Genomic DNA, 14,737 nt, shown 5'->3' on the forward strand with positions numbered 1-14,737 from the left:
TTATCACTGGCTGGACAATGTAACAGCAACAAAGAAATAAAATGCTGATGCTATTGTAGGAGTGGCTGCTATTGGTAGAGATAAGAGATTAAGGTATTAAAAGCTAACAGCAACTACATTAGGAATTCCCATTGGAAGCGTGCTTCTGGCCCTCATGTAAGAGGAGATACAAGAGGGCAAATATCGCAAGTAGTATTGTAACCCATCTGTCCAAGCAGAGGAGGTGCCAGTTCAGAATGGAGACTGGTCAGAGATGGCAAAGGAAAGGAATTGAAAGACCAAGAGCAGTGGCGGATTAATGATTTTGCCACCCCCAGGCCCTGAAATAATTGCCACTCCCGGCCCCATGTGAACTATTAACATTTAGGATTCTGGCGAGTACGTTCACTAAATGGCATCGCACCATCATCGGTGGTTTCAATACATACTGTGAATGGTAGAATCGCAGCGTCACTGATGCCGCAATTACAAAAATGCTGCTATTACTGTATACATTCCCCCCCCCCCGCAAATTTGCCACCCTAGGCCTAGGAGAAATTCCGCCGCTGACCATGATTTGGAGTGGGGTGGGGGGGGAAGAAGCCCAATGCCACAAGCACAATTTGAACAAGATCTGAATTTGGAGGGAAATAAAAATGCCTACTGCTCAAAATGCACCATGGCCTAATCACAGCAAACCTCCAAAGAAAGCACAGAACCCAAAGACTGCAGTCATGCCAAACCTCCAAAACTTACAATGCCAAGCACAGAGGCAATTGTCCCAACCTGCTGTCCTTATGAATCCAGAAAAGACCCCATCCCACCAACACACAGTTTCCCCTGAGTCTCACATCCCATCCCGCCCTTCATTATCCAAAAACGATCTACGTGGCTCATGAAATCTCCCAAGGGATACCCTTCTTTAAAAAAATTAACCCTGTTCGCATTTCTCTCCCATGAGCAGTAGATGTAGGGTTTTCTTCTGTCTAAATTCACGTGGGTTCTCTGCCGTGTCACTGGGTCAGTTCTACTCCTACTGCAGCCTTAATTTAGTTTACTTTAGATTTGCAGTGGGGCTGTGGGGCATTTTTTTTTAAATAAAAAATGAGGTTGCATACTACTTATCATGTTAATAGAAGTGTAGGATGTGTCCAGATTAAAGTCTGCTGCCTGGGAAAAATAAACATCTCATCTTTGCCCTGCTGTTTATCTATCCAGAGCAGAGCCCTGTATCGGGTCAGAACCTGTACTTTCATTAACTTTATCACTCAGATGCGCTGGCTGCCAACTGTCATTCCATGCGTTTGTTTGCACCAGGTTCCAACTCCAGCAGTTCAGATAGCACAAGTTGGGGCTGGTTTTCTGCTTGCTTAGCTGTAGTGCACCAGCAAAGCACTCCATGGGGCACTTGGCCCTACGGCTCCCTCCGCTCAGCGAAATAGGCATTTCTTCTGAACAATATCCCAAGCCTGGCAAAGGTTTCTCCATCAGGTTGGATGTTGCATGCGGCCAGAATGCTCCTCGAGATGGGCAAACGTGACCCCCCCTCCCCAATCAAATGAACACAAAGCAGGGGGGAAATGCTACTCCTCCAGGAAGTGCCATTGATCCTAACAGCTGGTGGCTGCCTGGTGCGGTGTGCCTGCATGCGTAACGACAGGGGTGCTTCCATCACTGTGCTGCCACAAGGCCCTGCCAAGTCGAAGGCAGCACACCCGTGAGTCTGAGCTCTTGGGGGCCCAGCATTCGTCAGACCCTTCATCTCCCAGTCAATCACTTTGCGCTGACTGCACACACCACCTGTCAAGTGCCAGGCTATGTGTGAGAAAGTAAGAGGAATAGCAAACGTCTGAGCTTCATCTGAGTCACCTTCCATGGTTGTTACTGCTCAGGACTGATGCTCATAAGAGTCATCTGGGGCAGCTATAGGCTACGTCCACACTACAGCATAAAATCAAAATTACTAAAACCGGTTTTATAAAACCGATATTATAAAATCGATTTTATGCGTCCACACTAGGGCACATTAATTCGGTGGTGTGCGTCCATGGTCCTAGGCTACCATCGATTTCTGGAGCGGTGCACTCTGGGTAGCTACATTAAAGGAATGAGACCAATAACTTCGATTTCCGTCCACACTAACCCTAAATCGATATAGTAATATCGATTTTAGGGTTACTCCTCTCGTTGGGGAGGAGTACAGAAATCGATTTTAAGAGCCCTTAAAATAGATTTAAAGTGCCTTGTAGTGTGGACGGGTACAGAGTTAAATCGATTTAACGCTGTTTAAATCGATTTAACTGTGTAGTGTGGACCAGGCCTTAGTCATGTCACTGTCTGCAGCCTGGGGACAAGTCCCAGCAGATACATTGTTAAAATGTTGCATTGCGAGAACTCCAAGTACCGTCTTCCTTGGATGCTAAACTACCCATTGGACAGCTAGGATAGCATCGCTCCAGCCTAGTGGTGCCTCCCAACACCTGACTGTCTGCTACAAGGTGGGCTGGGGACTAGGCTGATGGGTAGAGAGGTGATGCAGGAAAGGCAGAACAGGGAAAAGGCAGCTGGTTTTTTACCCTAAGGCCTGGATCGGGGTGGGCAAACTACAGCCCGAGGGCCACATTTGGCCCTCCAGACGTTTTAATCTGGCCCTTGAGCTCCCACCAGGGAGCAGAGTAGTGGGCTTGTCCTGCTCCGTGCGGCTCCTGGAAGCAGCGGCATGTCCCCCATCCAACTCCTACGCACAGGGGCAGACAGGGGGTTCTGCATGCTGCCCCCGCCCCAACCGCAGTCCCTGCAGCCCCCAGTGGCCAGGAACCACGGCCAATGGGAGCTGCAGGGGTGACGCCTGTAGACAGGGCAGCACGCAGAACTGCCTGGCCGCACCTCCACGTAGGAGCTGAAGAGGGGACATTCCACTGCTTCTGGAAGCTACTTGAGGTAAGTGCTACCCGGACCCAGTACCCCTGGCCCCCTCCCGCGCCTCAACCCCCTGCCCCAGCCCTGATCCCCCTCCTACCCTCCAAACTCCTTGGTCCCAAACCGGAGCACCTTCCTGAACTCCCAACCCCTAATCCCCAGCCCCACCTCAGAGCCCGCATCTTGAGCCAGAGCCCTCATCCCCTCCCGCACCCCAACCCCCAATTTCATGAGCATTCATGGCCCGCCATACAATTTCGATACCCAGATGTGGCCCTTGGGCCAAAAAGTTTGCCTATCCCAGCCTAAATCCATGAGATCAGTGGGAGTTTGGTGCCTAAATAATTCTGAGGATATGGGCCTAATGCACCAAGATTTTCCTTCGCAATCCAGGTGCCAGGCGTTTTGGTTCAGACCAGGAGTGCCTGGCAAATACAGTCGTTTAGGAAAGAACAGATGAATGTACCAGTGGAGGCAGGCGAGCTGAACCTCTTACTGGCCTAAGTCTAGGGTGGCTGTAATAGGAAAGCAGCACATATACTTTGACATGAAAAATCTCCTGCTAAGGGCATCTATTGATTGGTTTTCAGAGGTGCTGAGTGCCTGCCACTCCCACTTTAGTTCATGGGACTAAACTAAGTTGCACGGATCATGGGCCAAATCTTACAGCACCCGAGAGGTCGAGAGCCCCATGACATCCGTGGGAGTTTGAGGAGAGCCAAGAGCACAGGACAGGGCTGCTTCAGCGATATCCTGACAATAGAGTGCTGGGGCACTCGATTTCCAAGTGACAGACGAGGATAGAGCCAAGGCCAAAAGGGAAAGACAAGGCTGTATCCACACATCGCTCTGCGTATCTGCCCAGATTTTCCCTCAGCTGCCTTGTCTTAGGCAAGGTCATTTTCACAGTAGCTAGATCACTGGATCAATCCAAATCCACAGATACCTCTGGTGAAAGTACTTAGAAAGTGACGTAATTTCCTGGTGGGTTCCCCCTACCCGTTTCTAGTTTTAGATTCCCGTCAGCTCCGCTCTCACAGCCTAGGGCCATTTCACGGAGTAGGGTATGGAGAAGAGTAATAAAAACTTTATTAATTTAAACTGAACAGTCGGTAACATTTGATTACACAACCCAAGGCTAATAGACGTCTGCAGGCATCTTTGGCAACGCAGATGGGCTATTAGAAGTCATACAGATGGGAAATTTACCAGCCAACGTAAAACATACTTTATCACCAATTCCTGAAACCCTCGTGGAGTTTCATATTGTGCTCTAGATCTTGTTTACTGCTCTGCTCTGAAGACTATTGAACAATCAGTTATTTCTGTCTTGCCCAACCCATACAACCCTAAATAATGTATAGAAAAGCAAAACAAAGAAGAGAATGTTAAAGAATGAAAAAGCAAATGCAGGCACGGCACTCACAGATTCTGTCACAAAGGGAAGGACTGGGGAAGCCTTTTGTTAACATTATAGGCCCAATATCTGGCATGTGCATTCAATAGAGGGAGCTGAAATGGCCTGCTCAGATCAGCACCGAGGTGCTGGAACTGGGCACTGGGGTATTTACATGCTCACTGGAGCACAACAGCATAGGCACAGGAAGGAGGAGAGCTGGGGTGCTGCGGTACTCCCAGGTTTTGCACAGGTCCCAGCTGCTGGTCCCAGGCCTGGCTGCTGGCCTGGGGTCCCAGCTGCTGGCCCTGGGACTCAGCTTCTGGCCACTGGCCCCAGGACTCGGCTCCTAGCCCCACGCCCGGGACTCCAGGGCCCTGATTTCCAAAGCCGTTGAGCACCCACAGCTCTGCTTGACTTTGATGACTCAGCATCTCTGACCATCAGGCCCTTGGTAATTTTGCCCACGGCCTTAGGGTAAATCAGCAACAGAACTACAACTCTGGAGTCTTGACTCCCAGGCGTTGCCACCTTAAAGGCTCTTGTTTGCAAATTGAGCTTCCTAGATTATTAAAAGCGACCTCATGCTTGAATGGAGTTTGCAAGCATTTCTATGCTGAACTGAAGTCTGCTATCTTCGAGACGGAGGGCTCTAGGAAAGGAAAAAGCTATTCCCACTCCCCTTGAGACAGGGACTAGTGCAGCACTGCAACCTACTCCTGCCCTAAATATTGCGAGCAGGTAGAACAAATGCACTTTGTTTCTGTTTGTTTGGATGCATTTTACTGTGTGCTGCAGGTTAATGATATTAAATGTTGTATAATGACATTTCGATAAGCAGAGGTAGGTGTTACTGTTTTGGAGAGACAGGCTTTAAAAATGCAGGCAATCAAATGTGCATTAGCCACAGCACTCTGGGGAAAGCACTTTCCCTCTTGTGCGGGAGAAACAAATCCACCAATTGTTCAGTTTATCAGATCTTCGTCCAAATAGCTGCCTCGAAAGCCCACATCTAACAGGGGGCATGCAGGAGCAAAGCAGCCAAGCTGAATTGTCTTCCCAAGTTCAGTTCCTCCGAACACACATGGTCTGGCAGACTGTATTTTATCCTAGGTTAAGAGCAGAACTCAAGAGTCAGTCTGTTCTAGTTTATATAGATTTTTGCACCTCCCTGATGACTGTAGCATCTGAGCACCTTCCCATGGTGCATTAAGGGACATCGCTAACATCTGTCACGCATGGTTCATTCTCTCTCTCATCCTCTCCCCAGGGAGTAGTTACAGAACTTAATGGAAGATAACTTGTCACATCTGTATCCTCAATCTGCACTGGCAAAGCCTGCCCAGAGATCACTATGGTGTGCTCACCTGGACCGCTCCCTGCTTCCGGATACCCCCAGTAGCTGGCTCCGACTGCCAAAAAATTTTTAATTGACGGAAGGCGAAAAGACCGTGTGACAAACTGGAAATGTTCTTAATGTTTTCTCTGAATACTGTGTTGATGCCTCAGTGTCCCCATGGCAGTTCTTAAGTATCTGGCAGAGCAAAGGGCCAGTGCACCTAAATGCCTGGCACCTGTCTCCTAGCAACTGATGGCCTGGGCCCCTCCTCTGCAAAGGTGCCAGCTGAAGGTGTTGGAGACAAAGGGATCAGGTGACCTCCTGGCCCAGGAAAGGGGCTGAGGAGAGAGGAGGGGCTGGGGGGGGTTGTTAGTCTGGAGCTGGCTGGGGACAAGGAGTGAAGTGCAGATGGGGGGGGGGCTCTGGCTCAGGCTCACTGCCCCCCAGAATGGACCCGGCCGAGGGATCCAGTTCGCTGTATCTACAAGCCCTGTTTTAGACCCTGTTCCTGTCATCGAATAAACCTCTGTTTTACTGGCTGCCTGAGAGTCACGTCTGACTGCCAAGTGGGGGTGCAGGACCCGGTGGCTTCCCCAGGACCCCACTGAGGCGGGCTCGCTGTGGGAAGCGCACGGAGGGGCAGAGGATGCTGAATGCTCCAAGGAGAGACCCAGGAGGTGAAGACGTGTGAGCTTCTTGCCCTGAACAAGTATGCTCCAAAAAAGAGGAGGCTCCCCAAAGTCCTGACTGGCTTGGTGGGGAGCAGTTCCAGAGCATCGCCCGGTGACTCCATGACAACTGGTGGCAGCGGTGGGATGTACTGCACCCCGTGAATGGTGCTGCTTGCAGTAAGTGACTGGGGAGCAGTAAAACAAAGGAGGGATAATGAGGACCAGGCGGGCTGAAGGCTCAGAGAGGGACGGTTTCAGGGGGCAGTTAACCTCTGGGAGTGTGTGACCAGCGAGAAGGACTGTTGGAGTAACGGGGTCCCCCTGAGGACTGCAGCGAGCAGTCTCAGGGTTGGAGGAGCTTGCCGCTCGACCCCGGGAGAGAGAAGGATTTTGCAGTAGCAGGGTTTCCCTGGGGATTGCAGGAACAGTCCCAGGGGTGGAGGAGTCTGCAGCTCAACCCTGGCAAAGAGGTGGTGATCACAAGAAGGGCTGGCACACAAGGGGTTCTTCCTGGAAACCATGGGGGAGCCAAGAGCACACAGGCCTGTGAGTCCAGAGCCACTTGGGAACGGTGAAGTGATGGCCTATCACCATCTCCTTAAGAAGGAATTGTGATCCTGTGCACAAAGAGAGGGTTACGCATGGGGACGTTCACCAAGGCACAGTTAATCGTGCAGTTGGAGGAGGAGGACCGCTCTGAGGAGCAGATTCCTGGCCCAGATGGGGCTACAAGAGGATGAGAGCAGCTGGAGCATCAGCCAGGCATCCCCGGGAGTCTGGTCCCCAATCAGACGAGGGTCTTCACGATTGGGTTCCCCATCAGGAGATTGGAGACAGATGGGATGGGAGCAGAGCCTGAGAGAGCGAGAGGACTGTGAGAGAGAGCAAGAGCCCGAGGAAAAGCTGCAGGAGAAGCAGCAGCAGCGTGGACTGGTGATGGTGGAGCAGAGAGACATAGGGGGCTGCCCAGGGGTCAGTGGGGAAACAAGCCTGCGGGGGCGAGACCCTGAGACAGAGAGCTGTGGTGGTGCAACCCCAGATGCTGAGGGACTGTGGGACCTGGGTGAAGTTCCCTGGGGTGAAGCCCCTCGCCCTGCCTATGGCCCAGATCCCTGTGCAGACCCAGAAGGGGTCGGGCTGGCTGGTAGTTGGGTTTCTCCAGGATATCGGTTCGGAGGCCCTGTTGGGGGGTGACTGTTTCCCCATGGGACAGGATCCAGGCCCCGCTCCTGTAACGGCCGAGGGTTTGAATTCAAATCCAGGGAACCAATTGGCTAGGATGGAAATGGTCAGTGAAAATGCAAATAACCTGGCTGGCAGGGGGGAGGGGCTGCTGGGCTCAGGATACCTGCCTACCTGTAACCAGCCCCCTGGGGCTGAGTGGGAGGGAGAGATGCTCCCCGCCCCCCCTGCACACCGGAGAGGGGGCTCACACTGGCTCTGATGCTGAGACCAGAGCAGAGAGCTCGCTGCCTGCCCCCACTGGGACAGCAAGGGCAGCGCTGAGCACGGGGGGAGCTGAGACCCCAGCTGAGTGGGGGGACACCCGGGCAGGGCAGGTCAGCTGCCAAACAGGTTTGCCTGGTCCAGACGTGCTGCTGGGAAGTGATTACCCAGCAGGGAGGGAGCTACCAGGGACAGGGCTCAGGGGGGCTGTGACCCCAGGCCCAGCCAGCAAGAGGGAACAGGTCCCACTCCCTGCCCCAGCTGCTGAATCCCAGACTGAGCTGCAGAAGGATCCCTCCTTGGAGAAGCTGAGGGAACTTGCTGGCCACAGTGCTGCAAACCCCCTTGGGGAAGGCTGCAGGGACAGAGTCCTGCAAGAGAAGGGATTCCTGTACCGGGAATGGGCTCCCCAAGGGGAAGTAGAACTGGGGGGAAATCGGGAGACAGCTGCTGGTGCCCCAGGAATCCACAGGGTTCTTCCCGTTCGAGCTGCTGGATGGAAGGAGAGTGAGAGGACCCCTGGACCCGGAAAGGAAGAATTGGAAGGAGAAGGGGGAAGACCCCCTGGGGGATCTCTTCCATGAGGTGGGACCCAATCTCCCCATCAGGTGTTCCCCATTCAGAGTCACTGGGAAAGCAGCCCAGAACCTGGAGAGAGAGGTCAAGGACCTGCTGGCTTTAGATGGGATCCAGCCGTTTTACAGCCCATGGGCCTCACCCGTGGGGCTGATCCCCAAGGCAGACAGGATAATCTGGTTTTATGGGGGCTATCAAAAGCTTAAAGCCATCACAGTGTCCGATGCCGACCCCATGCCTAGGCCGGGGGAGATTCCAGACAAGCAGAGGGCGATGGAGTACTTGGCCCTGGCAGACACTTATAACATGTGCATCTTTAGCCAGACCTGGGAGGAACAGGTGTCCCAGGTGAACAGGGGGCTGGGCTGCCTCAAGGAGGTGGGACTGACGGTAAAAGCTGGAAAGGAAGGGGGTGGCAGGAGGAAAGCAGTTTGAGTTTGGGCTTGGGGCTGGATTTCAGGGTATCCTAGCTAGGATCCAAGCACCCTGAAAGCCCAGAAGGACTCGATGGAGGGGTCCTGACTGTGCCTGCAAGCGCTGCTGTAACCTGTGTTCCTGTTGTCCAATAAACCTTCTGTTTTACTGGCTGGCTAAGAGTCACTGTGGGTCCCAGGAAGAGGGGTGCAGGGCCGGACTCCCCCACACTCCGTGACAGACCGTGTGATTCAGACACAGCAATGCACACACGGGTGACCACCACGCTTGGTTATTGTACCTCTCTGTCCCTACGTTCTGGAAAAAACTAGCCATCTTAAAAGAGCTACAACACAGCGCCCCACTCTCTGGTCTGGCTCCCCATTGGATTCTGGGTCAAATTCAGGTAGGATGACCAGATAGCAAGTGTGAGAAATCAGGACAGGAGGTGGGGAGTGATAGGTACCTATATAAGAAAAAGCCGCCAAAATCAGGACTGTCCCTATAAAATCGGGACATCTGGTCATCTTAAATTCAAGGGGGGAGGCTCTCATCTGCAATGCTGTCGGTGAGATCATTCTGAGTTACAGCCCACGAGGGACCACCTCCCACTGGCCCTCTTTTGATCTCCCATGGCAGCTACGTGCCACTAGAATCATCAGCCTCAACAGAGATACTTGCCTGTGCGTAGTTCTCTCGGCACTTGCCTCCACAAGAGATCATAACAGCTGTGGACCTCATTGTGACGGGTTGGACACCTTGGGAAGCCACCTGATGTGCTGAGATACCACTGAGTCTATCTGGTTCTGCCAGCATGGGTCCCTAGTAACCTGTCTTGCTGAGCAAGACTCTTAAAACTCCTCTGACACGCCCACAGGCAGGGCCACACCCAGCTGCAGATCAGCTCTGGGAAGACTCAGTTTAGGGGACTTGCTCCAGCACTCAGATGTCCACCTCTCTTGGAGTGCAGACTCATAGAATATCAGGGCTGGAAGGGACCTCAGGAGGTACCTAGTCCAACCCCCTGCTCAAAGCAGGACCAATCCCAACTAAATCATCTCAGCCAGAGCTTTGTCAAGCCTGACCTTAAAGATATATTCTGAAATTCGCCCCCTCCCTCAATGCAGAGAGAGGTGTGCACACTTCTTAGCCCACCCCCATTAGAAATTACAGAATACAGCCTGGCCTAATTAAAGCATCTCTGATAACACCCAATTCAGGTGGGACGCTACTGTCTGTCTGTCAAGCTGCGGTCTTAACAGATCTGTCTACAACCATCAGACTTGCAGCCATAATCCGCCATCTGTGCACTCCAGAGTTGTTATTACTATTTATTATTTTTGTTGCAATAGCACCTCTGAGCCCCGCTCATGGGCCAACACTCCACTGTGCTAGGTGCTGTACCAACACAGAAGAGAAAGATCGTCCCTGCCCCAGAGCTCCCAGTCTAAGTGGCCACCACAGCAGAAGCTGCAGTGTAGTGAGATTCAGGCATTCAAGGTTGTCTACCATCACGCTGTACAAGCCATGAAGACAGTAAAGACCTACGATCCCTGTCCACACTGCTGCTTCCACCACTGCCAGCACCAGTTGTGCTGGATGGGCACAGAATTATAGCTAAAAGTTTGTGCATCAGAGCACGCACTGGTGAAAACTCTTATGCTCGTTGGAAATGGAAGGTTTCAGACTGTTCATTTTTAAAGGAGGATTCGACAGGGGAGAAAATAAAGTAAAATGCATGGGAAGCCATAACGCCACAAGCTTCCTACGCACATGGGTTTCTCTGGTACTTCACTTTAATGCTACACCATCTGATCAACAAAGCGAGATTGCCAGGCTGGCTGAGGGATGTGTATACAATCACACAGCCCAGTCATTGGAGAGCCAGGAGCTGCAGAGCTCCAACTGCGGCACTGATACCAATGCCCTCTGCAGCCCAGGACAAGTTACCAAACTGTGCCTCAGTTTCCCCCTCCTTCTGAGAAATGGGGAATATTGATATGTGCCTATTTTAGGAGAGGTGGTGAGGATCAGTGTTTGCGAAGTGTTTTGAAGCTGAAAAGCTCTACATAAAGGCTAGGCTGTGTTACTTTAAAGTATGAGAATCTCTCTTTCAGTGTCCCACCCTGCTAATACTAAAAGAATCCCCAGCGTGAAAATCCCTGGCAAGGATGGCTTGCCATGAAAGCAGGACACGGGCTAAGTAAGACAATGCCTGAGACCCAGGACTGGCTCCCTACCGAGAAGCTGCGATGTGGCACATACGGCACGAAGACATCGCTGCACTCTTGCAAACGAAAAGCATCACTGAATCAGAGGCCCTGGCTGGAGTTCTCCCTTTGAAGCACTGATCAAGCATGTCCCTGCAGCTCAGCCGCACACGAGCAAGCGAGCGGCCGGGTTCCCTACGCGAGGACTGCTGGTCAATTCTTTTCTTTTATTTTTTTTTAAAGCATTTGAAGCTGGGTGTCTCGGAACGTGCACCGACTGAGCAAGAGGAAAGCAGAGGCCATGAATGCGATGGCGGACAACCAGCGTCACCGAGATCAGCAGCCTCCTTGCTCATCCGTCACCTCCTAATGACCCCCCAGTACATTTGGGAGCCAGCTGTTTGGCCGGTAGAGAGGGAGTAAATAGGAAGGAAAGCAACAAACCTTTCTTCTCGTATTCGGGCTTCTCCTCCCCGCCCCTGCCCAGGCTCTCCAGCGTCCGGGTCACCTGGCTGCCGAACTCGTCCTCCCTTGTACCAGGCTCCGCCCGCTGCGGGACCTCATCCTCGTCCTCAAAGTCGTAGTCGTCCAGGATGGGAGTCTCACGGATGGGCATGCCGATGACGGAGTTGTGAGCCTGCAGGCGCGAGGCGCGGAAGCTCTCCCGGGCTTGTGGGCCCAGCAGCACCGAGGGGATGTAGTGGATCTCGTGGGTGGCTTCAGTGCTGGCACTTTTCTGGGGGATCCGGCGGCGCTTGTACCATCGCCGCTGGGCATACAGCGCCACCGTGAACACCAGCAGGAGCAGGAGCAGAGCGATCAGGCCACCCTGCAGGAGAGCAAAGGAGAAACATTAACAGGAGCTCGGGGCCTGCACTGCTCCGTTCCCTCTAGACCCCCAAGGGGACCAGGACAGCATCACCATCTCCCCTGTTTCGGGAGCAGCCTTTCATCCTGGATGATCCCAAAGCACTTTGCAAACTGCCAGTTGTCAGGGAAACCGCCTCACCCGCTCCTGAAATGCAGCCACCTCTGGGATGGAGGCAGCGGCCAGAAAACCTAACTAGCACACAGCATGTTGCATGGGCAGGAAAGGTTCTGGCCCAGGACAATGGGCCAACACCTTAGTCCAAAAAAACGGGGGTGAGGAGAAAGATCTGAAGCCTCGGCAGAGCAGAGGGAATGTCAGAAGGTCTCGGCCAAAAGATGCCAGCACAGCAAGCTGCATGGGAATCCATTTCCATGGGGCTGGGGCAGCTCTGCTAGAGCCTAATCCAGCTAATGTGACTCATTTGATATCAAGCTACATACTGCAATAGCTCCCACTCCCTCCTGGTACCAACGGGGTGATTATCTATGAACAGAATGGAGATAAAGCAAAGTGCTCCACAAGTGCAAACCCCCAGACTAGATGCACCGCACCTGTGGGGATGATCCTGGTTACCAGCACTCTGCACCAGGGCAGCACATCTACACTGGAGGGGCTGCATAGGTGCCGTTACAGCGGCGTTTAATGGAGTGCGCCCACTTCAGTAACTCCCTGTCTGTCCGGGATAGGGAACGTCTACACTACAGCTCAGAGGGACGTACCTGCACTAGCTGCAACCTAGTTAGCAGGATAAAAATAGCAGTTGCAGATGCGGCGGCATGGACTATCCCCTAAGAACACACTTGCAGAAGCCTGCACCCTAGACCCTCCCGGTTGTTTTAAGCGATCTAGCTAGATTGCAGTCAGCGTGGGTACAGCTGCATGAGCTGCACACCACGTCCCCAGCCGCAATGAAGATGTACCTACATGGCCCCCATTCTCATCATATCTGGGGCCTTAAAATATTTAGGCCTTTATCCTTAGCACCCCTGGGAGGCAGGGGCGGGGCTGCTGTCCCCATTGTACGGATGGGGAGCTGAGACAGAGACACCGAGTGACTTGCCCAAGGTCACGCCAATTTTGTGGCAGAGCAGCGGATTGAATCTGGATCTCAGTCTAGTGCCATCACCACTGGACCACTTTTCCTCCTGCTGGTTTCCCACACTGGTCTTCAGGAACCTCTCAGACAATTTCAGGGCCCAATCCAAGCCAAAGACGATCTTATCAAATATATCACTGCGATGGGTTTATGTACTTATATGTATTATTTACACTGACCACCTCACCATCACTGAACTTAACCTTACCTTCCACCTCCTGGGTCAGGTAGGGAAGCTTTATCCCCATTCTGCAGACGGGAAACTGAGGTACTGATAGATTAAGTCACACAGAGTGTCTGTGGCAGAGGCAAGAGCCTATGCTGGATCAACTGCATCCCAGCCCAGTGCCTCAGCCCAAGGCTACCCCTCTGACAAAGTATTGCATGCATCCTCCTGGCAGATGCACTGATGGGAACAATGGTAAAAGTGCTTCTTAATGCAGGTGCATCCTCAGAGGTGGTCTCTCCATGTCAAGGCATCCAGGCTGGGCAGCAATGGAGAAGTCTTCACTGCTACAGGCCACGTTGCCCCTGTTCTGCAGGTAAATACAGGCTGTCTTTCAAGTTGGCAACTAAAGCAGGCAGGCAAGAGAAATGTGCTTGCTGTTTGCAAGTTGCTTTGAGAGCCCCTGCAGCTTCCAGGCAGTTTCACACTGTAGCAGACAAATATCCCAGGGCAGGTAAATCAGGAGTGGTGTGAACAATCAGGACTTTACAGCATGACATATAACCGCTGGGTGAGGAGAGGAATTTATGTTGGCAAATGAATGCCCAAATCCAGGAAAAACTTTACAAACCGGGTAACCAACATATAAATATTTCATCTGTATTCAGTAAAAACATTGTGAGCACACAGAGAGATCTGAGAGACAAACAGGATAGTCTATAAAAAGCTAGGGTCTAAAAAATGTGATTCACAAGATGAGTTAGCTTGGGAGACAGACACTCAGCCAACGACAGCTGGATGGATTCGGCAAACTCACTCCCTGCTTTCACAATAGTGCAATCTTTGCCTGTATTCTGAGACGATTTCACCATAATGCAGTCACGCTCAATTTTGAAAGAAAGCTGCCAAGGAATACACAATATGGCACATGATGCAGATGGTGAGATACCACGTACACCCATAGGGTCATGCACAGCGGTCTTCTAGCACACCCCGATGAGCCCTCTGCCTATTCATGTGTGGTGGGTGGATCTCGCAATTGCACCTACAAGCTCATGAGTGTGGTGAATGGGTCCCTGTGCACCCCAAAAACCCACATGGCCATGTGGGGTGGATGAGCATCACCCCTTCACCCCCATGAACTCCTGCTCCTGCACAACAGAACCGCCTCACGCTCACCAACCCGCCTAGCGACTTCTGGTAGACACCTACAAAGCTAGCACGCTTGTGAATAGTGGATGGGCCCGCTTGCAGTATTGCGCATGGTAAACAAGCCACTCACACCCCCATGCGCCTACATAGCAGACGGGCTTCAGGCACTGGCACCCATCCACAGCCTATTTCCACAAGTCACACCTGCTTTCCCCCCCCCCCCCCAACCCGTACACAATGGAAAACCTCTTTGCCTCTAAATTAACAAGAGTAAGGGAGGCAGTGTCCCTGTACGAGAGGTCTGCTCAGAGCCCGGGGTATTCTGGGATGTGGGGAAAGTCTCAGGAAGTGTTGGTTTGGTTGCAGAGAGCTGGGAAGAGTGCAAAGCAGTCCTTGGTCATTAGGTCCTGGGGGCACCACCTGGTCCTTTCCTTCTCCAGTGGTATATTTGGTCATGAATACAGCAGCTGGTTGCCTGGAGCACGAGGGAGCAGCATTAGGA

At 52.4% G+C, this 14,737-nt stretch overlaps 1 protein-coding gene across 1 annotated transcript in view; it reads right to left on the reverse strand.

Moving 5' to 3' along the window:
- Positions 1-14,737, reverse strand: part of ASTN2 (astrotactin 2) — a 639,084-nt gene that overhangs the window by 479,273 nt on the left and 145,074 nt on the right. Inside the window, exon 3 of the mRNA XM_030535214.1 lies at positions 11,395-11,779. Coding sequence (XP_030391074.1) covers positions 11,395-11,779 — 385 coding nt within the window. The remainder of the gene's footprint in view (positions 1-11,394; positions 11,780-14,737) is intronic.

Source organism: Gopherus evgoodei, chromosome 16 (genome assembly GCF_007399415.2).
Source record: "Gopherus evgoodei ecotype Sinaloan lineage chromosome 16, rGopEvg1_v1.p, whole genome shotgun sequence".
In the NCBI taxonomy this organism is placed as follows: domain Eukaryota; kingdom Metazoa; phylum Chordata; order Testudines; family Testudinidae; genus Gopherus; species Gopherus evgoodei.